The following is a 21,444-nucleotide window of genomic DNA, read 5'->3' on the forward strand; positions in this document are numbered from 1 at the left end:
CCCTCCCTCTGGCCCTACTGGGCAGCAATGAAGCTGGATTCTCATATCTAAAGGAACATGGAAGTTCGTGTAGCACCGCCTGTGTGGGGAGAGAAACTGCTGTCTGCCTCAGTCTTGTTCCTGGGGGCAGTGAGCAGAGATGCTGCAACACTAGCGTCAGGTGGTGCTTGTTGACCAACTCCAAGCCCCATCGACTGAAAGCCACATGTCACCAACCTCACCCACAGGAAACAATGAGGTGCCTATACCTGAGTACCTGCTGTGAGAAAGCCTCCCCTAATGCCTGCCCTTGACAGTCAGGCCAAACCGCTCTCCAATGGGTGAGGCTCTAACAACGCCCTGGAGCACCTGTGGTGCTGTCATTAGGAACCTACCTCGTCGCCCCAATTCCGTCCCCTCCCGACACCTGACTGCGTGTGTTCTCCTTTGCAGTTCTTCCCTTATGGAGACGCCTCCAAGTTTGCCCAGCATGCCTTCCGAACCTTCGACAAGAATGGAGATGGCACCATCGACTTCCGAGAGTTCATCTGCGCTCTGTCCATCACCTCCAGGGGCAGCTTTGAGCAGAAGCTGAACTGGGCCTTCAATATGTATGACCTGGATGGTGATGGCAAGATCACCCGAGTGGAGATGCTGGAGATCATCGAGGTGAGGCCTGGGGCGTGGTTGGCGGGTGGTGGGCACAGAAGGAGACCCCACGGCAGCCTCCTAGGTGCAGGGCCTTCGTGGTTCCTTCTCTCTCTGCTTGAGCCCTGCCAGCTGCACACCACGCCTGGACTTCTCCCGCTTCTGTTCCCACTGCAGCACAGTGCTGGGGAGGTCCCAGAACCAAGCCTTGGGGCCCGTACTGTCATGACAGTGGCATTGTCATCTGCCATTCACTCACTACCGGATCTCCCATGAACCTGTCTTACTGGGCACAAAGGATGTCATGGGCTCAGTTTCTCTTGCGTTTGGCATATCTCTGCTCTGCCTCACTCCAGCTGCACCTAGTGGGGTTCCGAGGCTGTCAGGGGCTCCCGGGACATCCTTCCAGGTTCTGATCATTTCACAGCAAGCAGGCTTTGCCCATTGTGTTTGTGAGTAACCCAGGATTCCTCTGCCATGCCAGCCCCTGCATACTGCACTCCCAATGTGAAGGTCTTCTTGGTTTTCCTCTCTCTCTGCCCAGCATGTCCTCCCCTGGCCTTTGGGGGTTCCTCCCTCACTTCACTTCCATCTCTGGTCCTATCCCACCTCCCACAGAGGCCTTCCTTCCCACATCCCTTCCCAAATATGCCCACTCCACCCCCACACCAAAGCAATCTAACCCTTACCAAGAGGGGTTTTGTCCCAACGTTTGTCCCTGCCCCAGATTACCTTGTTCAGTGGAATATACGGCAGAATGCAAGCTCTGTGAGGAGGCTCTGCCCTCACGGCTGCATGCCCAGCACCCAGACCCAGCCTGGAGCCTGGCAGGCATGCAAGAGCAGATGCATGATTCAGTAGCTTTCCTTTGATTGACTGTCTTAGCATGGATTCCCACCCCTGCACCAGCCACTCTGACCAAGGAGAGAAATTTACCACTTGCTGAAGGTAGAGCCAGGTGCCCCATCCTGGAGCTGGGGGGATGCCCCATCCAGACACCAGGAGCTGAGATCAGGCGGGATGGATCCCCACAAGAAAATGGGATGACTGCAAGAAACAGAAGCCAAAGCCCCAAAGTCCCCATAGCACTCTCACTCTCCTCCCAGCTTCGAGAGAAGTCACCCGTCAACCCGCTGCCTGGGAAGCTGGCCTTGTTCACTTGCACACCCTCTCTTTCCACATCTTTAGTCTCTTCTTCTCTGTTGGCTTCTCCCCTTCTATCTTCAATGCCCACTCCCTTTCAAACATACCCAGAAAACTAACATCTTGGTTCTTTATTTGTATTCCCTTCATTCAATTAAATATATATTTTTTCAAACAGGTTATCAGAAAAGATACAGCACAATAATTCTAAATACGTGGCTTGATTTTCTCATCTTTCTCACTCTTTAATCTTTTGTCCATCTTCCACACTTAACTTGGCTCCCTCCAAGGTCTCTCTATAAGGTCCCTACAGAGTTGGTTTTTCCAAGTTTTTTTCTCTTCTTTGACTTCTTGTCATTTCCCCTCATTGGCCACCAAATCCCTTTCTCTCCGAAACTTTTCTCTCTAATCCTTGTCAATGCCCTTCAGCCAAAGTCCCCAAGGACATACCCACACTTACACAAGTTGAGTTTATTACTGCTTGCAGTGAGGGAATCTTGGTGCAATTCAGCAGGAGGGTGTTAGAAAGGACTTCTAGGATCTGCACTTTGGGAGGGTGATTTGGGGAGGGTTTGGGGAAGCAGAGGTTTACTGTGGATTGGGTGCTGTCAGGGAGTGGGGACACTTCTGTGATTGGGTATCTAGGAGGGGGGCCCACACACCGACTCAATGCTCTAATGGGTGAAGAATCAGTGGTCACTCATCATAGCAGGAAGCAGAGATGCTTGGTGTTTTGGGTCTGTGTTCAGATTTAATGACAGAGTGGTCTTGTTTTTGCCTTGCGCCATCATGGTCACTGGCATTTTGTGACATTGGTTATGTTTGGTGTGAAACCTGAGTGTGAAACCTGCCAGCTCCCGGCAGCACCAAGGCTGTCAGCGGACAGTCCAGACCAGCTCCTGGCTGTCAGCGGCTGCTTTTATTTCTCTTAGTTCTTTCACATTTCTCCCCATTGCTTCTAGCTCTTCCTTACTTCTATTCAGCATAGCATTCTCATGGGGAGCTTTTATGGATTGATTTCTCACTTGGTTATGGGTCACATTTTCCTGCTTTGTGACACGTGTAATAATTTTTATTGGTTCCTGGACGTTATGAATGTTACACTATAGTGTCTGTATTTTGTTGTCTTCATTTATAGAGTGCCGAGATTAGTTTTGACAGGCAGGTAAGTTATATGTAAATTAGTGTGATTTTTTTGAGGCAGCTTTATAATTTTAAGCTTTTAGAGCAGATGGAGAGTAGGTTTTCTGAAGTAAGTTAGCCCAGTGACCAACTTGTGACCATTTTGGGGTTCTTATTGATTTTCTCATATATTTAGTGAGGTTTCTGTACTCTGGCTGGTTGGAACCAGCCCGGTGTGTGGTGATACTTATTCAGATATTTAAGTGAAAGAAGATATATCAGAGTGTAACTAGACAGAGAATATAAATAGAAAAGAGGTTTCCAGAGGACTGAGGCCCTGGGGCAACCTGATGTTTAGAGGTGAAGAACATGAGGCAAATAAGTAAAGGAGATGGAGAAAGAATTGTCAATAAGGTCAAAGTGAAAAAGGAAAAGTGAGAAGTCCTGGAAGGGAAACACACTGTTTTGTGGGGAAGGAATGGAACGCGCAATCATGTCAAACGCTATTGATAGGAGAAGTAAAAAAGAAAAGTAATCATTGACAATTGGATTTGGAAACCTGGAGGCCATAGGTGAACTCACCGAGAATAGTTTCAGAGGAGTTGGAGCAGCCTAGGACAATGGGAGTGGAAGAAGTAAAGACAGTGACTATAGAAAACTCATGCAAGAAACTTTGCTTTAAAAAGGAGAGGAATGGACAATAGCCCTCCCGAATGCCCAGGCATTTAGCAAGCTCTTTGCATTAAGAACTAGAATGCTCTGCAAGCCTGTGTGAGCACCAAGAGTTGTTCAGCTTATTGTTCGGAAACTTCTTTGTGGACTTTCAGCCTCTGTGTGCAGCCTAGTTTCCAGACAAACATCGAGGAGACCTCCTAGGCAGATTGCTGAAGTTTTCTCTCTGCCTAGCTTCCTCTCTGGTCCTCTACCCCGAAACTTCTGGCTATCTTCACCTTCCGCCTCCAACTGCTGTCTCCTCCAGTCGGTGAGACAGCCCTGCTTGGGACCCTCCTCCTTGTGCTGCAGTCCAGGAAGGAATTCCGGGCTGAGATCATAGGGTTCATCTACTTTGTTTCCCACCCCCTAGGAATTACAGTCTTACGGTGTCAGTTCTAAAGTCTGAACACAGCTATTTCTTTTATTTTTGTCCAGTTTTCTAGTTATAGTGAAAGGCAAGTCAGTACAGGTCCATCAGGGCTGGGAACCACAGGGGCAGGTTCGCAATGAGTTCCAAGTCTGGCATGCCCGGCCTTCGTGATATTATTACCTGTAATAGTCTGCATCTGAAACGGCCCTTCTTGGTTGTCGTGTTCACAGTCCCAAATGCAGGGCTGCATCATGGATACAATTACTGAGATCCTGCCATTTTCAGAGTTGCTTCCTGAGGTTCAGGAGGGACCTCTTGTGTTTACATTTCTTATTACCCTGACTTTATTAATAGTGCACTTGTCTTGTTGTCTTCATATCCATTGCCTCATGTAAGGGCTTTTGATTTCACCTTTTAAAGGCCAGGGTGAGAGTGGCAGCTCACATATGGATGGACCATTTGTCTCTTTTTAAATTCCAGACACGGTACACTTTCCCTGCTTTTCGCTTGTGCACCACTCTGGCTTCTAGACTAGTCAGGACCTTGTCTACCAATTATCCACAAAATGAAATTTCGGAAAGTCTGCCTCTTTTAGAGACATCTTTCTTAAAGTGTTCCATGATACATCAATACCATCTAGCTACAAAAGTAAATACACACAAAATATTTTATCTCAGTGGAGATTTTAACTTGTTAAATAAAGCGCTTTCTAGTTAGTGGTTTGCTCTGATTGGCATTTCTAAAAACAACTTTATGAGTTATAATTTACAGACCATAAATTCGCCCATGTTAAGTGTACACCTTAAATGATTTTTAGTAAATGTACAGAGATATGCAACCATCACCATAATGTAAATGTAAAACATTTTTATTCCCCCAATTAGATCCCTCATGCCCAAAGGCCTGCTCCTACCCCAGGCTCTGGCAACCAACACATCACTGTGTCTCCATGGAATTGGCTGCCTTTCTGGGCATTTGACACAAATGGAATCACATCACATATGGCCTTTTGCGTCTGGCTTCTTTAAATTTTTGAGATTTATCCATGTGGTAGCATATTCATTGTCTTCTGTTGCTGAAATAGTATGTATTTTTTACTGTATAGCTGTATCCTATTTGTTTACAGTTGATGAGCACTTGGGTCATTTCCACATTTTGGCTATTAATAATATTGTTGTGAATGTTCTCATGCAAGTCTTTATATAGATGGGCATTTATTTTTAAGGCACTTTTCTAAGAAAGAAAATAATTTATACTTTAGAAATTCCATATTAGGAACTGATTGTATACAATTAGTTGGCCTGGATAATTGAAATTTTCTCACTCTACTCTTTAACTCATAAACAGAGTCCCTGCTCCACAACTCTCCCTAAAGTAACTTTTTGCAGAGTTCAACTTTAATGGTACACCTGGCTTGGTTGGCTTACTAGACTCTCAAGTTTCTAATCGGTTGGCCCCACATTTCATCTTTTCCTAAATCCCCAAGGCTTTCTGACTGTTTTCTGCACCTAGATGCAGAATGTTTAAAATTGAACCCATCGTGTTCCTCCCTTAACCTATTCCTAATCCATCATTTCTAATCTCACCATTGAGCCACCCTTTCTAACCACTTCCTCCAGCCAGAAACCTGGGAGCCACCCCAAATTCTTCTATATCCAATTGGTCACAAGACTCACCCATATTTGATTATGTCATCTCTTATTCAGTAGCATTTAAGGAGTTATTTGAAATAAAGTCAAATTCTTTATCCTATCCTAGGAAAACTCTGTGATCTGCTTCTCATTTCCCTCTCTCCAGCTTCATCTTTCAACACTTCACCTGGCCCTCCCTCCTACTGCCCCTTGCCCCACATCCCATGTTCCAGCAGCTAAAGCTTTTTCATTTGATCAGTATTTATTGAGTCCTACGATGTGCCAGGCATCGTACCAAGCCCTGGACTTGCAGGAGCACATGGTTTCTAGTTCCATAGAATGTACTCTTTAGTGGGGAAGACGAAGCAGTTATTTTAATAAAGGCGAGATGTATTCTGATGGGGGAGATGGTATGGGTTGTCACAGAAACTTGAGCACAAGGAGTGAAACTCCTCTGGGGAAAGGGAAGCTGAGGCTTGGAGGATAGGTGGGATCCAGTCAGGTGAAGGGGAGGCAAGAAGAGCTCTCTGTCCTCCTGGGTTTCTGGTAATATCACCTACAATGCTCTTTTCCACAAGGCTATCTACAAAATGGTAGGCACTGTGATCATGATGAAAATGAACGAGGATGGCCTGACGCCTGAGCAGCGAGTAGACAAGATTTTCAGCAAGATGGATAAGAACAAAGATGACCAGATTACACTGGATGAATTCAAAGAAGCTGCAAAGAGCGACCCTTCCATTGTATTACTTCTGCAGTGCGACATCCAGAAATGAGCTGATGTCAGTGCTATGGACTGCACAAAAGTCTCAATGTTCCATTCAGTCTGCAGCTATTCACACACACACCCACACACACACACACATACACACACACAAATATTGCTTGGACTACCTATAAATGGACTTGCTTCTTGTGTTTGAAACACTTGTGTGCATGAGAATGTCATTTGCTAATGAATTTTAAAAGCATATATAAAACAAAACAAAACAACCTGCCACAATGTGATATGTGTAATATCATTTCATAAAAATCCCTCTTCCTCCAAAGCCTGGGCAGAAATGTACTGCAAAGAGTTATATGATTTCTTGTTCATGTTTTGCTAATGCTCGTATCTCCTTGATTACATAATGTTAGTAGCACTGAGACCCCCACGGTAATGTAACTTAATTATAAGCTATGTCACTACCCTCCTGTAAAATAGTATTGGACAGACACAGAGGGACCCTTGGCTCCTGTGTCTGGTCCACACACCACAAGAGCTTGTATTATCAGTGAATATAAATGTACTACATTTGCATGCCTTTTGGGTTTGCCTTAATTCTTACCTCATTTGCATCCTATCGATCTGGAAAGAGCTGTTTTGGATGAATGCAGTATAAAATGTAAAATCCCTGCTAAATGACTTATTGATTAAGTATATCTATCTATATATACATATACACAAAGATATTATTTATCGGAAGTAAAAAAGATGGAAGTGTATTGGTTTCTGTTTGAATTTTCAAAGGCTTCCAATGTGGTGGCAATAAATGTCCCAAATAAATTTATAACAATTGATTTTCCCCCTAATTCTTATTTTATAATTTTAAAATAGCAGCAGATGCTAGCAACAACTTACTAAATCTACTCTTAAATACACAACTTTGGGATTTGAAGAATTAATGACAACAAAAGGGAAAAAAGCAACTTTCCAGCTTTTCATCCAGGCTCCCAAAAGAGGGACAATGAACACGGCATGTGAAAAGTAGAACAGATTTGTTCATCCGAAAAAAAATGTTCATTCTCTGACAATAAATTCTATCTCAGTGTGACTTTGGTGCTAATGTTCAATGCAACTATGTGGAGCTGTACACACACAGTAGGTATGTTCAATGCAACTATGTGGAGCTGTACACACACAGTAGGTAGGCTACGGGCGGGTGTCCCCCAACATAAGTCAGTAGGAAAGAAGACGTCTGTCTTCCCAAATCTAAAGTAGGCAAAAACACAGAAGTAATTTTTAATAACAGAATAGAACTCTGACTCTTTTGATCTTGAAAGAGGCAAAAGAGATTCCATCAAAACCTCTAAAAGCAGGTTTGCATTTTCAGAACATGCGCCCCTAGAGAGCTGAGTTTTTTACACTGCACTGCCCAATAGTACTTTCTCTGATGATGGGAAGGTCTACATCTGCACAGCACACTGGCTATAACTGCACGTATGGCTACTGAGTACTTCAAGTATGGCTAGCGTGACTGAGGAACTGAATTTTATACTGTAATTAAATATAATTCGCCACATACAGCTAGTGGCTTTAGTAACAGACAGTTTAGTGCTATATTATTTATTCAAGTACTTTTTATTGAATGCATTTTTTACCATTCTTTGTCTTAGGATCATTAAATAACACTAAACTAGGGCCTAATGATTCTATTCATTCAACAAGAAATGGTGACCTCATTACAAACACTTAGGACACCAATGGTACCTGAAACACGGATAGAACCAAAATTCTGCCCTGAGAAGATAGTCCTACATGTGAATAGAATGTCCTAATACCCTTCACCCTTGTGCATGGTGAGCCCAACCTGCAGGCAGGGAGAGATCAGGGAGGCGCAGTACATCTCAAGACTCCTTCCTCACTAAGTGAGGACGGGCAGGTGAGGAGCTGTGGAGTGCTTCAGAATGGCACCAGGTTAAACCAGGCCCTGAGTAATTCATTCATAACAAATCTTCACTGGTCACCTACTGTGCACCTAACATCATGCTTGTGTGGTGAGGGAGACACACTAAATACACACAGACAGACAAATGCCAAATTATAACACCTATGAAGAAGGGCAGGGCAGGATAACAGGGAGGAGACAGACGGGATACTTTGGTGGCCCTACCCACAGGCTGGTGAGGTGACATCTGAAGTAAGACCTTCATGAAAGGAAGTGATGGAAAACAAACCCTCCAGCAGACTCACTGGTTCTTTTTATAAATAAAATGTAGAAGCTGGGCCAGCAAGCAAGCATCTTCTTATTCGCTTAAGTCCCTGATGCTGTGAGAGTGTGGACTGGTGCAGTGATGCTGCAGAGATGGCCAGCAGCGTGTAGCTAGAAGTATACTATTCCCTCTGTCCCAGCATTCCCACTCCAGGTGTATTATCCCAAGAAACTCCCACTGAGAGCTATAAGGGGACTTGTCCCAGGATAGTTGCGAGACGGGTATTGGAGGCAATGTAGCGCTTTGTCACTAGAGAAACAGGTAAGGAAAATACAGTGGATACACCCTATGGCACGCTACACAGCAGCTGGAAACAACAGACCGATGGACACGGTGACATGGACATTTAAAAAATGCTGAATGGGGGAAAAACAGCAAAATATATTTCCCAGTATTACATTCATACATAAATGAAAGATGCATTCTCACAAAAGAACTCTAGGGTCACATAAAATAAAAGGAAATATCACATTATAATGGTTTCTATAGGATTGGGTGGTGATGGGAGTGGGTTCAGTTATTATTGCTCCATAACAACCTGACGTGCAAACCTAGTGGCTTAAAACAAAGACAATCATTTTATTATTTTTCCTGGCTTCTGTGGGCCAGAAAATTGAAAAGGAAGGGCTCAAATGGATGATTCCGCCTCGTGGTCTCTCATGTAGTTGCAGTCAGGTGGCAGCTGGAGCTGAAACAGGCCTGGAGCAGCTGGGGGCTGATTGGGGATTTCTGCGCCTGCAGTCTCGGGGCAGTGGTGCTACTTACACAGGGGCTGTGGTCTCCAGCACAAGTATTCGTGCAAAGTTGGAAGTTTTATCTTTTCTGACTTAGCCTCTGAAGTCACGAAGTATCATTTCCACAGTATTCTACTGGTAACAAGAAAGCCACTAGCCCATCCACATTCAAGAAGGGAATCAGACTCCATCTCTTGATGGGGTGAGGCAAGTTGCTAGAAGAATATGTGGCATAAAAGATACTGTTGCCATCATCTTTGGAAAACAGTCGGCTACAGTCTACCTTGTGGCCACAGTTCACATCCTTTCCCATGCAAGATTGTTCATCCCCTCTCAAGAAACCACAAAAGTCTCATACCATTATGACTTCAGGGTCAGGCTTGAGGCCCAAGAGCTCATCATATAAAGCTCCTCAGATGTGGTTCTTCAATGATAGCACACTGAGTTGCATTCTTCATGATCCAAAGGCTTGTGAAATCGAGAGAGAATTACCTCCTCTCTTCCCTTCCACACCCACTAGGCAATGGTGGTACAGGCTTGGAATAACTGCAACAGACACAGTATCCAAAAAGCGGGGAAGGGAAAGCGCACGGCAATCTCTGGTCTATGGCAATTCTGAAATCCAGCCAGGTACACCCTGGAAGGTCCTTGACTAGGGTTTGGTCCTATTCTCTGGGGGTTTCTCTCCATGATTCTTGGCTCTGCTTTCTCTGCTTGTTTCTACCCTCTGGGCCATCCTTCCTTTTTCATTTAAAAAAAAAAAAAGTGTTTACAGCTGAGTAGTTTTCTCAATCTACTGCCTGCCTATACAATTTCAGGAGTAGAAAGACTCCTCATTTTGTACTGTCTCTTTGTCTTTCAGTCTAAGCTGACCTTATTTTAAAAACCTTATGGGTTTCTCAAGTGTCAGTTTATGAAATCCACTCCATTAGCAGAGGCTCATTGGGAGATTGCTGTAGAACACCCCTAATAATCCGAGAAGCCCTACTGTTTAACGGAGGGAACCCGAAAGGCACAACTTTAGAAGGCAGACTGCTGCCTGTCTGAAAAGGTCTAAAAACACTGCCTTAGATCTTTCTGAGGTCCTCACAGAGGACCTTACAGTCCCATCCTGGATTTGACTTTTGCACTGAAGCCATTTCATATTTGAAAATCAGTTTTCACCTTGAAGAGAGTCTGCAAATGAGAAACAGTCTCACCTCCTTTATATGTAATTGCTTTTCTTCATTCATCTCTCTTCTCACCTTGTGTCACAGGCAGCAAAGAGCAGCCAAGGGGTCCTTTTCATACTTTGTCTAGACATCTGCTTGGCTAGATCACCTTACTTATTGGGTATATCTCCTATTTTCCATGTTACCATGGCATCAGTGTTGCCAAACACCTTTTCTCCCACTCTCAATTCCTTCAGCTCTCCCCAAAAACATCCTTGAGACTTCAGGCTTCTGGTAACAGCTTCTGCAAAGCCCTTTAGGGGCTGTTCATGAACACTCTCCTCGAGGCCCTTCCACCCAGTGCCACATAGCTTATTTTTATTTTGGTACTTATGCTTCCAGATACCAGTTACTATCACTGTATAACAAATCACTACAAAGTTTAGTGACCTAAAATGATGACTTAATTATCTCTGAGTTTTTGTGAGCCATGAATTCTCAAACGATTCACTTGGGCAGCCTGGCTTGGGATCTGTCATGTAGCTTGAGAGAGATGGTGAAACAGACGGTCTGGAGAAACCGAGGGCTGGCAGGGCATCTGTCCGTGCAGCCTCAGGCTCTCTTCACAGGGGCTCGCTTAGGCTTTCTCACTGTGGCAGCCTCAGGGATGTCAGACTGCCTCCATGCCAGCACAGGGCTCCAGCATGGGTATTCCAGAGCTCAAGGCCGGACTTTCATTCCTTTTCATGGCCTTTCTGGCCCAGCCTTGGGAATTACAAAGTATCATTTTTACTGCATTCTGTTGGTTTTAAGAAAGTTCCATTTAAACACACATTGTATCTCAGCAACCTGAATCCTCGCTGACCTTGATATCCTAACCAGCTACTGGGGTTCCTTCAGACAGGACTAACTACGGGCTTCCTTTAATTAAGTGTGCCTGGGTTCTACTGGTTCTAGCTTGCACTCAACTGCCATTTTAATTAACATGTTAATTAGCTGTTTAAGCCCTGCTGCTGGTCTGAAGGGAAAAGGCCCCCAAGCATCTTTCTATTATTTTTTTCACAGAGTCTTGCTCTGTCACCCAGGCTGGAGTGCAGTGGCACAATCTCAGCTCACTACAACCTCCACCTCCTGGGGTTTAAGAGGTTCTCCCATCTCAGCCTCCCGAGTAGCTGAGATTACAGGCATATGCCACCACGCCTGGCTAATTTTTGTATTTTTAGTAGAAACAGGGTTTCACATGTTGGCAAGGCTGGTCTCAAACTCCTGACCTCAAGTGGTCTGCCCGCCTCAGCCTCCCAAAGTGCTGGGATTACAGGTGTGAGCCACCACACCTGGCCAACCCCCCAAGTGTCTGATTTTCTATACGTCTAGTCTCAACTCTTTCTGCATTTATAAGTCCTAAGTTTCCATATTTCCTCTCATTCTGTAAATAACTCTAAAGTATTTTAAAAAGGAAATCATACTGCTTTAAGGCTTCATTTTCCCTGTAATTCATTCATTCAGTGTTACAGTCTCTGGATGAATATAAACTACTTTCTTAGAGGCCAGACACTTATTTCTTCCACACAGTTGGAAATCACATGAAGAAGTAAAGCACAAGCTTAAACAGACGTCTTCAGAGAGCCTCACGGCAAAGGATGTACAGGGGTCTAGCAAGAAATGGTCAATCAGAGCTTCTAAGTAAAGTATCACACTGTTTCCTGAGCTTCTTTTTCGAAAACAATTAAGTTTCCGACATAGTTTGGGCATGCAATTTGAATTTTTTCCCAGCATTTTGCAGGTCTTCAGTATCCTAAGTCATATTATTATTTTCCAAGTTCTTACATTTACCAATGTGAATTTTCCCATCAAGTATGTGATTAACTAGCTGGTTAGTATCTAAAGAATTATCTCAAGGCTGCATACTCAGCCCAGAGATTCCATCTCTCCACAGGGCAGCCATTACTCCCTCCACTTCTGCATTGTTCCTACCTCTGTGAATGAATCATTGTTCATCCAGCTATTTAGGCCTCAGGCCCCAAGAAAATTATCTTTGATTTCTCTCTCACAACTCCAGTATTCTCACAGGCAAGTCTTCTGCCTATTTCAAATCTGAATGTTTCTGTCTCCACCACCTTAGTCCAAGTCACCGTGCCCAACCTTACCTGGACAACTGCAAGTCTCCAAATTGCTCATACTCTTTCAATGTTTGCTCCACCTTAATCTATTCACACAGCAGCCAAAGGATTCTTTTAAAATGCATACACCACATCTGTTGCTTACCATAATTTTAGGGCCTCAAATGATCTGTCTGCCTACCTCTGAAGTTCACCCCCTACCAATCCTCCTTCCTCACTAAGCTCTATCAACACTGGCCTTAAAATTCCTAGACATGAAGTTCATTCTTATCTCTAAGCCCCATGCACTCATTCGTTCTGCCTGGAACTTTTGCCTTGCACATTTCCCTCCTCACAGCTTGTTCTATCACTTGTTTCAGGCCTCTGCTCAAATATTGCCTTCTGTAGCCTTGACACTCCATTCAAAATACCGGCCGGGTGCAGTGGCTCATGCCTGTAATCCCAGCACTTTGGGAGGCCAAGGCGGGCAGATCACCTGAGGTCAGGAGTTCGAGACCAGCCTGGCCAACATGATGAAACCCCATATCTACTCAAAATACAAAAATTAGCTGGGTGTGGTCACGTTCGCCTGTAATCCCAGCTACCCAGGAGGCTGAGGCAGGAGAATCACTGGAACTCAGGAGGCAGAGGCTGCAGTGAGCCAAGATCGCACCACTGCACTCCAGCCTGAGTGACAAAGCAAGACTCCGTCTCAAACAAAAAAAACAAAAAATACCAGTCCTCTCTGCTCTCTCAAATCCTTACACTGCTTTATTATTATTCAAAATAATTAGCAGTCACTGAGATTATATACTGTATTGCTTATGTCTAACTAGATTTCAAACTCCATGAGGACAGATTTAGTAGTATTTTAAGTACTGTGTGTAGTATTTTAAGTACTACAGTCTTCTCAGTAATTAAAACAGTCCCTAGCTCATGGCAGGAACTTAATCATTTTTTAACAAATTAATCTCTGCATTTTCAAACTGGAGAAAAATTAGGCAGAAAAAGTCCTGTTAAGCTTGCTATAATTAGTGAGTACACTCAGGCCACTTCTGTTTCCATGGATTCTATCCAGATGCCAATGCTAAAATTAATATGCTAACTATCAATATTATATATGCTTTAGAAAATTTCATTTGCTGACTCAAAGAAACAGCTTATTTATATCCACATTATTACTTTGCCAACCCTTAAATAACAAAACCTGTTCCTACAAATATTTTGATATATCTTCAAGTCCATGGGTATTTAGTTCAAGCCATGAAACGTTGGTAACTATACTTTTAGGACTGCAAATTTCAAACCAAGTTCTCCTGAAAATCCGAATTGTTTAAAGTAGAAGGCATCTATGTAGATGCATAGCTAAGTCATAAATGTAACCAAAAAAGTATTGCCCCAGGACAAAGTTTATAAACATTTTCTCCCCCACGCCCCACATCTAGTTTGTACTCAGGAGAACTTTCAATCAGATATTCTAGATCACTTGGTTTTCATCAGTCCCCAACATTTCTAATCCAATTCATGACTACCAGCCAACAGCTTTCTACACAGAATTTAATCATTTTGGTCTCATAAACAGCCCAGACATGAGGAAGACATGCCCCCCGGCCCCTGGGGAAAAAAAAAAAAAGCACTAGGAAATGGAAGAAATGAGACATGAAAACTTGGAAAATATTTAAGAAGGCAATTACTGAATCTTTAGTGTTGATTACTAATTTGAGTAACTATATTTTTTACACTTTGGTTTATGAAAACTCATCACATTTGTCACTTTAAGAATGATTTTAATCATTTCTACTCCCAAAGATTTGAGAAGGTAAGATTTAAGATCCAAGTAAGCCTTTCTTATTTTCTGGAACTTCCCTCAGTGATAGCTGCACTGATGACAAACTAGGGGTTGAAGAGTCACCTGTATGATGTATTTAGGTCACGATTCACAGAGGATCAATTTAGTCAATTACTTTCCCCAATTCACAAAAGCATGACCTTAATACATATAAATTGTTTTATTTTTAGAAGTTACACATGTTTTAAAAGAACAATTTCTTTTTATTCTTTCATTCTAATAATATTATCACTACTTAGAACATTAAAGGAAGATATTTTCATTTATGATAGTTGAAACCAAAACTTTGTAAGGCCAAAGCAATGAATAATCTTCAATTCAACAAGAGATGCTGGGATACCTGAGGATTATGTTTCCCGTTCTGTATTAAAGAGCACAACATTCAAAACTATAACAAAATTCAGACATTAGTTCCTTAGCTAATGGAAGTTTATGTATTTGGTATACTCTACTTCATTTTTAATTTGGAAAAGCACATGTTAAAAATAGTTTTAATACAAAGGCATTATAAATGTAAATTTAAAAATCAGACTTTGTATGATCAGTGAGAAATGTTTAAAATATTCAGCACACACTTTCCTCTTCCTGGAAATTCTCAGATTAGAAAGCCCAAGTTTGTGAACTTCTCATTTGGCAACAAACCTCAATTTAAGAACTAAAGTGTCTTAAACTACTTCTTCCACCAAAAACACAAACAAAATCCAGTTTTCCTCAATAACTAGAGAACAGTCCCTGCTCTTAATATACTGCCCTTTTACTGAAAATAGTTCAATTTCATAAACATTTATTCTAATATTTATTGCTACTAATGTAAGGAATGTTTCTTGATATCCAATATGTTCTTTAAAAGTTTAGCATGAATCCTAGTATCAAACAAAGAATACGGGGAGCAATAAAATTCATGTTTTCTAAAATAAAAAGTTCATAAATATAATTTTTTACAATAACTATATTTAATCATTCTAAGCAGCACACTTTTCAACACCCCTAAATTAGGATGAGTCTTAGAATTGATGTCAGCTCACCATCAACTGCACGGCCTCAGGATCCTGGAGCCACCAGCTACTCTCCTGCTCCATGAGGATCCACCCTCCACTCCCAGTTTTTCCAGCCCTTCTCCCAGCCTGGTCTGCACAATCCCTCTAGCCTGTGTCCTCTCAGCTAAGGACAAGCCTGAAGAGTCCCTGGACTGCAAACTGAGGGCTTTTAAAACAGGCAAGCATGCTGGAGGTCAGAGTGAAAAACTGTTATTATCCACTTCTTATACTGGTTACAAGCTCTTGGTAGGGTGGACAAAGGACTGAGAAAAAGGCATGTGTAGAGGATTGGCAAAGCTTCAGTGCTCCGTACAAGTGTCTTACTGCCCTTGCACCCCACCCTCTGCAATGAGAAATCCCTCCCTTCATCCATTTTTGGTAACTATAGAATGTAATATCTGGAAAAGCAGAACTAAATATAATCAGGTGCTCAAACTTTTATTTTCTTACAAAATGCTATAGAAATGAACCCAAACTAAACAGATATGTACATGTATATATGTACAAAATTTTATTTCTGAAAAAGAATCTATAAAAATAGATGGTATAAAAAAACTTAAAAAGATTTAAAACCAATACTATGAAATTGATTTTCTTTTCTTTTTCTTTTTTTTTTTTTTTTTTTTTTTGATTTTCTTAAAGTAATAGTAATCTTAAATTGCTGGTTATAGTGGGTTTTCTAGGCTTATTTATACGTTTGATTGTGGTTGGATATATAAAGGAGTTTCTTTCAGAATGCCTCCAGTCTCATTTTATTACATCAAAGAGTCCAGAATTTTTTTCCCTTCACAAATCCTTCAACATCAGGACAAGGCATGTTACGTTACAAATCAACTTTGGTCATCTTCTTCTTCTTGAGTCACAGGTCTGAAAGGCAATGTAGTTTGTCCTCTTTCGGGATCAGACATTCGGAGAATTCTTATCAGTTTACTTGATGGAAGTGAACTGGAAGAAGCAAAATCAATTACTCAAATTTCCAAGAAACCTTTTACCAATTAAAAAAAAATTCTAATATTACCTCATGAAAATATAAACCTAAATATTTGGCTATTATCTGGGATATGTCTAATATCTAGAGTTCTAGGAGAAATATCATTTGCAATAAGGAAATAATTTGTTTTCAATTTTAAAAATTAACTTCCTGCTAGATTCCATGGATTTTCAGTTTGGAGGAAAAGAAAATGAAATTAATTTATATATCACCTCTTTTAAATTTCTGTTATTGTCCAGCAAGGAAGGAGTTACCTGAACATTCCCAACCACAAATTTAGATCCCCATATAATCACATGGCCACTTTAGAGACAGAATATCAACTCTAAGTGACATAGTGTCTGACACATTGTAGGAACCCAATAAATACTGACAGCAGAGTAGAACTCTTTGTTTAGAAAGACTGACATTTGTAAGTCACCGAGAGAAAAGAGGCAAGATTAGGGAAATCATAAATCATTTTAGTCCAAACAGAATTACTAAAATTATATTACTTTAGTTTGTCATGATAACGACAAAGAAGCGGACTCAGAATAGTAACAATTTGCTTCAGTTATGAAAGGGAAGTAATACAAGTAAAATTTAAATATCTTGAAAAGAGAAAAACATCCCAAATCTCCCGAACTAGTAGGGGAGTTAATTTTTATTTTCATTGGTCTTGTATGTATTTGTATTTTAAAAATTAAAATTGTAAAAGATTTCTTTCCCCCTTTTGTATACTTGATGTGTATCTAGAAAGTTTTAAAAAGTTACCTCATGCTTTGAGGTGTAAGTAAGATAAACTGTCTAAAACGCTGGGAATCTGCCATCTTCAGTATCAAGTCCATGGCAATTCTCCTATTAACCATATCCTGAAAAACAAAGGCAAAAGTTAGGATTGCTACTGTGTAAGTCACATTTCTGTAAAAGCAGCATTCTGTGGGCTGATACAAGCCCCTGGATTTTCATCCAGGGATCAGTCATTACATTATCTAAGATGTCCAATAAATCTATTATACTGGAAAAGAAATACCAGAAACCATTAGGAGAAAATTGGCTGGCTGCAGTGGCTCATGCTTGTACTCCCAGTGCTTTGAGAGGTGGAGGTGAGAGGATCAACTGAGGTCAGGAGTTCGAGACCAGCCTGGGCAAATATAATGAGACCCTGTCTCTACCAAAAAAAAAAAAAAACGTTGGGCATGGTGGTGCATGTCTGTCATCCTAGTTACTTGGGAGGCTGAGGCAGGAGGATCACTTGAGCCCAGGAACTCAAGGGTATAGTACGCTATGATCACACCATTGCACTGTAGCCTGAATGACAGAGTGAAACCCCATCTCTAAGGGAAAAAAGAGAAACTCTTAGGGGACAATAACTGAATAAATATGTCTTTCAGGTAATTTCTATAGTCAAAATATTTGTATGCATGGCCCCCCTCCCTCAAATATGTGTAGCAATTGAAATAATCAGAAAATATTCTCCTGACGCAAATAAATGTTCAAGAATAAATCTAATTTGCACAGTAATGGTTAATGACTCAGGGTAATGGTAACAAAAGTGGCTAGTCTCAAATTCATTAAGTCTCTCAAATTTTCCCTCAATGATAAAGGTTAAGCTGTAAAAAGTCTGCCTCTCCCCATTACCTCTACCATTTGTACAATGTAAACCAATTTGAACTTACAGACCAATTTCTCGATTGTATCTTTAAATAAGTTAAATAGCACATCAGGGTAGAGAAAAAGAATAATGCTTAGTTATAATAGGTTTTGGGATTAAATGATCTAGACCTGTGGCTACATTTTCTGAGTTAAATAACAGTAAAAGAAAATCAAAGTGTTCCTCAACCACCTTGAATCATTGACACATGAACACGTATATTTTAAAGGTCTTAATTTAAAACTATATGTGGTGTCGGGCGCAGCAGCTCATGCTTGTAATCCCAGCACTTTGGGAGATTGAGGCGGGTGGATCACTTGAGGCCAGGAGTTCGAGATCAGCCTGGCCAATATGGCAAAACCCAGTCTCTACAAAAAATACAAAAATTAGCCAGGCATGGTGGTGAGCACCTATAATCCCAGCTACTCAGGTGGCTGAGTCACAAGGATCACTTGAACCCAGGAGGCGGAGGTCACAATGAGCTGAGATCACACCACTGCACTCCAGCCTAGGCGACGGAACGAGACTATGTTCTGAAAAAAATAAGTAAAAAAATAAAAAATAAAACTGTATGTGGCAATACAGCATGGTGATTTAGAACAAGGGCTGTGGAGTCAAAAGGGGATACAGATCCCGGCTATATTGCTCAATGGTTCTGATTATAAAAATTCCATCAGGCGTATCTGCTGTGAAGGCCTATTATTTTATAACAAAACTGCTAAAGTACCAAAAAAAATTGTTTTCCTTGGATTAGCTCACAGAACTTGGGTACATTCTTCTGAATAATTTCGTTGGGGCAAAGTGCATTCTGATTAAGAAGCTCTAAGTTTCTGAAAGAGAAAGGCGCTGCTTAGAATTAAATCTGACATACAAGATGGGTGATAAGACTGCACAGCACCATTCTGGACAAAAACACTGCGTGGAAAGAATAATCATCTTCTATGACTCGTGATTAGCTCTGAAGACAATTCTTGGAGGAATATCTAACCCATTTTCAGCAATAGTACATAGAAAAAAATTGACACTGAAGGGATTATACAGCACTCACAGGTATAAATTCTGATTCATGAATACACACTTACTGTTTATTATAGACTAGGCATTAAGAGACATAAATATCTAAGACATAGCTGATGACCTCAAACTGGTTACAATCTGGTGGGCGATTCAGATATAAAAATAGACAAATACAACAGAATAAAAAATAGTATAAAATATATAATAATATAAAGCATTTTTATATTTTTATCTTAAATAAAAATATAAAAGTAATATATAATGAGTTGATGTAAGGTGGTGCAAAGGAAGCTCTGAGAAGTTCCTCACCCTGCCTGATAGGGTATGGCGGTCACAGAAGTCTCATAAAAGTGGCATTTGAACAATGTCCTGAAAGATGAGTAGAGTGACATGTGATTAAGGAGGGCATACTAGGCAGAGGCACCATATTTGGAGAGTTACAAACAGCTTAGAACAGCTGAAAAAAGTAGGCAAATACGGTATCATGAAGGGTCTCAAAGCTACCCTACAGAATTAAACATTTATTCCATATATAATAACCACCAAAGGGTTTTACATAGATGAATGACCACAATCAGATCAACTGTAGAAATGTAAACCTGCCAAAATGGTGGAGGATGGACTGAAGAAGGAGCCACATGAAAGCCTGGGAGTCCGGAGAAGAGGCTATCACCACAGGCACGAGGCGAAGAGACGGGGATGAGAGGAAGAATGTCAGTGAGAAAGGAGAAGAGGGCAGAGACCAAACAGCGGTTTTAAAGGAGAAGCGAACAGAAGTCAGACTTGGACAAGGAAGAATCGAAGATAAATCACAGGTGTCAAAGGTAGGTGACTGCGTTGGTAATGATAGTTTGCATTAATCAAGGTAGGGAATTCAGGCAAAGAAAGAGGCTTTGAGATGAAGGCACATTCAACCTCAGGCCTGCTGAATTTCAGATACTGGTTGTTTACCAGGTGATGTCTAACAGGTAGTAGGGCATCTGGGTCTAGAGTACAGGAAGGTACAGGATGTGGTGCCATGAGTTGGTGGGTATCTGTCCATATGCAGGTAGTAGTTTTGGGGACTGTGATATGTGTATATGTGTAGGGGGAAGTAGGATATGGAATTCAGGAAAATCAATAACACTATAACGAGCAAACAAAGACGTCAAACATTTAAGGGCACCAGAATTAGGGGAGGCAGTGTGGCAGATTAAGAACAAAGAATAGAAAAACAGGAAAACCAGGAAAGAGAGGGTGGCAGCTGGTACGAAGACACATTTTAAGGTATGGAGGATAGGTCTGTGGTGTCAAATACTTGAAAAAATAAGGTAAGATTAAAGCTCATTTATAACCTTTGCTAAACGAGTTTTGCTAGAGTAGTGTCATCTACATCCAGATTACAGTAGATTTAGGAAACAATGAGATATGAAGAAGAAAATAATTGCTAATTTATGAGAACTTACTATATGCCTGAACCACAGTAAGTATAATGTATGAAAGATACCATCTGAGCCTCAGTCTAACCCTGAGAGGTAGGAATTAGTAATAATATTGTTTTGTAGATGAAGAAACTGAGACCCAATAAGTAGAGATATTTTGCCTGTCAGAGGTAGGTCTCAAATCCTATGCTTTTTAACCAGAAATTCAAAAGTTCTTGCTCCCTTATGTTCTATACATTGTTCTGAAATGTGTGAGTATGATGGAACAGTAAACAGTGGCTAGGGTGAGTCAAAGCCAGGGTGGTGAACTGGTTACAATTTTGTATTAAAACAAAAAGCCTGAACATATTTATGGGTTGATGAAAATAAGCTGGGAGAGCAGGTGAGGGAGAAAACGCCGATATGATGGAGGGCACAGATATCCATGCTGGGCGAGGAGGACCCCCCTCCAGGGTTTCTAGGGTACTGTGTGCCTGGAAGCAAGGGAGAGAACTCCAGTTCTTTAGTTCTTCCCCACTACTGGTCACAGGCTAAAGAGTCAGGGCAGGATCTTTCCTGTTAGGGGTAAAACTAAAGAAAGATTTCCTTCCTTTAGAAACACATGTTTCAAACAAACAAACAGATGAAAAACAATTTAAAATTGAACAATACCATGTAGACATCAAACTCATCCAGGCATCTGAAAGGAGATTCCGCGATGGACCATAGGGAAAGAATAAAACACACAGTGGAGAAAGAACGTTCGCCTCCAGACAAGGCTCTCATGTCATTGAAGGCAGCTTTATTTCCTTCTCCAGGCTGAACCTTGAAGAGAATGAGTTGACAAGGAACAAAAACTAAGTAAATGAAAGGCCAGATTAAATTTTTTACAATACAAATAATAGATTTACAGTAAAAAGGAGATGAGAATAAAATGACTTAGTGATTTGAAA

General features: G+C 41.4%; 2 protein-coding genes across 5 annotated transcripts in view; one reads left to right on the forward strand and one right to left on the reverse strand.

Moving 5' to 3' along the window:
• VSNL1 (visinin like 1) overlaps nt 1–7,421 on the forward strand; it is a 113,587-nt gene extending 106,166 nt beyond the window's left edge. For 3 of the 4 annotated variants that reach the window (XM_025353963.1, XM_025353962.1, XM_025353964.1), the window contains 2 exons: nt 433–648; nt 6,186–7,421. In XM_025353963.1, coding sequence (XP_025209748.1) covers nt 433–648; nt 6,186–6,383 — 414 coding nt within the window. In that variant the 3' untranslated portion in view covers nt 6,384–7,421. The remainder of the gene's footprint in view (nt 1–432; nt 649–6,185) is intronic. The other variant, XM_025353965.1, reaches the window with a different exon arrangement.
• An 8,757-nt stretch (nt 7,422–16,178) lies between these two features.
• The window catches only part of SMC6 (structural maintenance of chromosomes 6), an 89,883-nt gene continuing 84,617 nt past the window's right edge, over nt 16,179–21,444 (reverse strand). The window contains exons 26-28 of the mRNA XM_025354290.1: nt 21,164–21,316; nt 17,195–17,292; nt 16,179–16,395 (exon numbers count right to left, since the gene is read on the reverse strand). Coding sequence (XP_025210075.1) covers nt 16,281–16,395; nt 17,195–17,292; nt 21,164–21,316 — 366 coding nt within the window. The 3' untranslated portion in view covers nt 16,179–16,280. The remainder of the gene's footprint in view (nt 16,396–17,194; nt 17,293–21,163; nt 21,317–21,444) is intronic.

This window comes from Theropithecus gelada, chromosome 13 (genome assembly GCF_003255815.1).
Source record: "Theropithecus gelada isolate Dixy chromosome 13, Tgel_1.0, whole genome shotgun sequence".
Taxonomy (NCBI): Eukaryota; Metazoa; Chordata; class Mammalia; order Primates; family Cercopithecidae; genus Theropithecus; species Theropithecus gelada.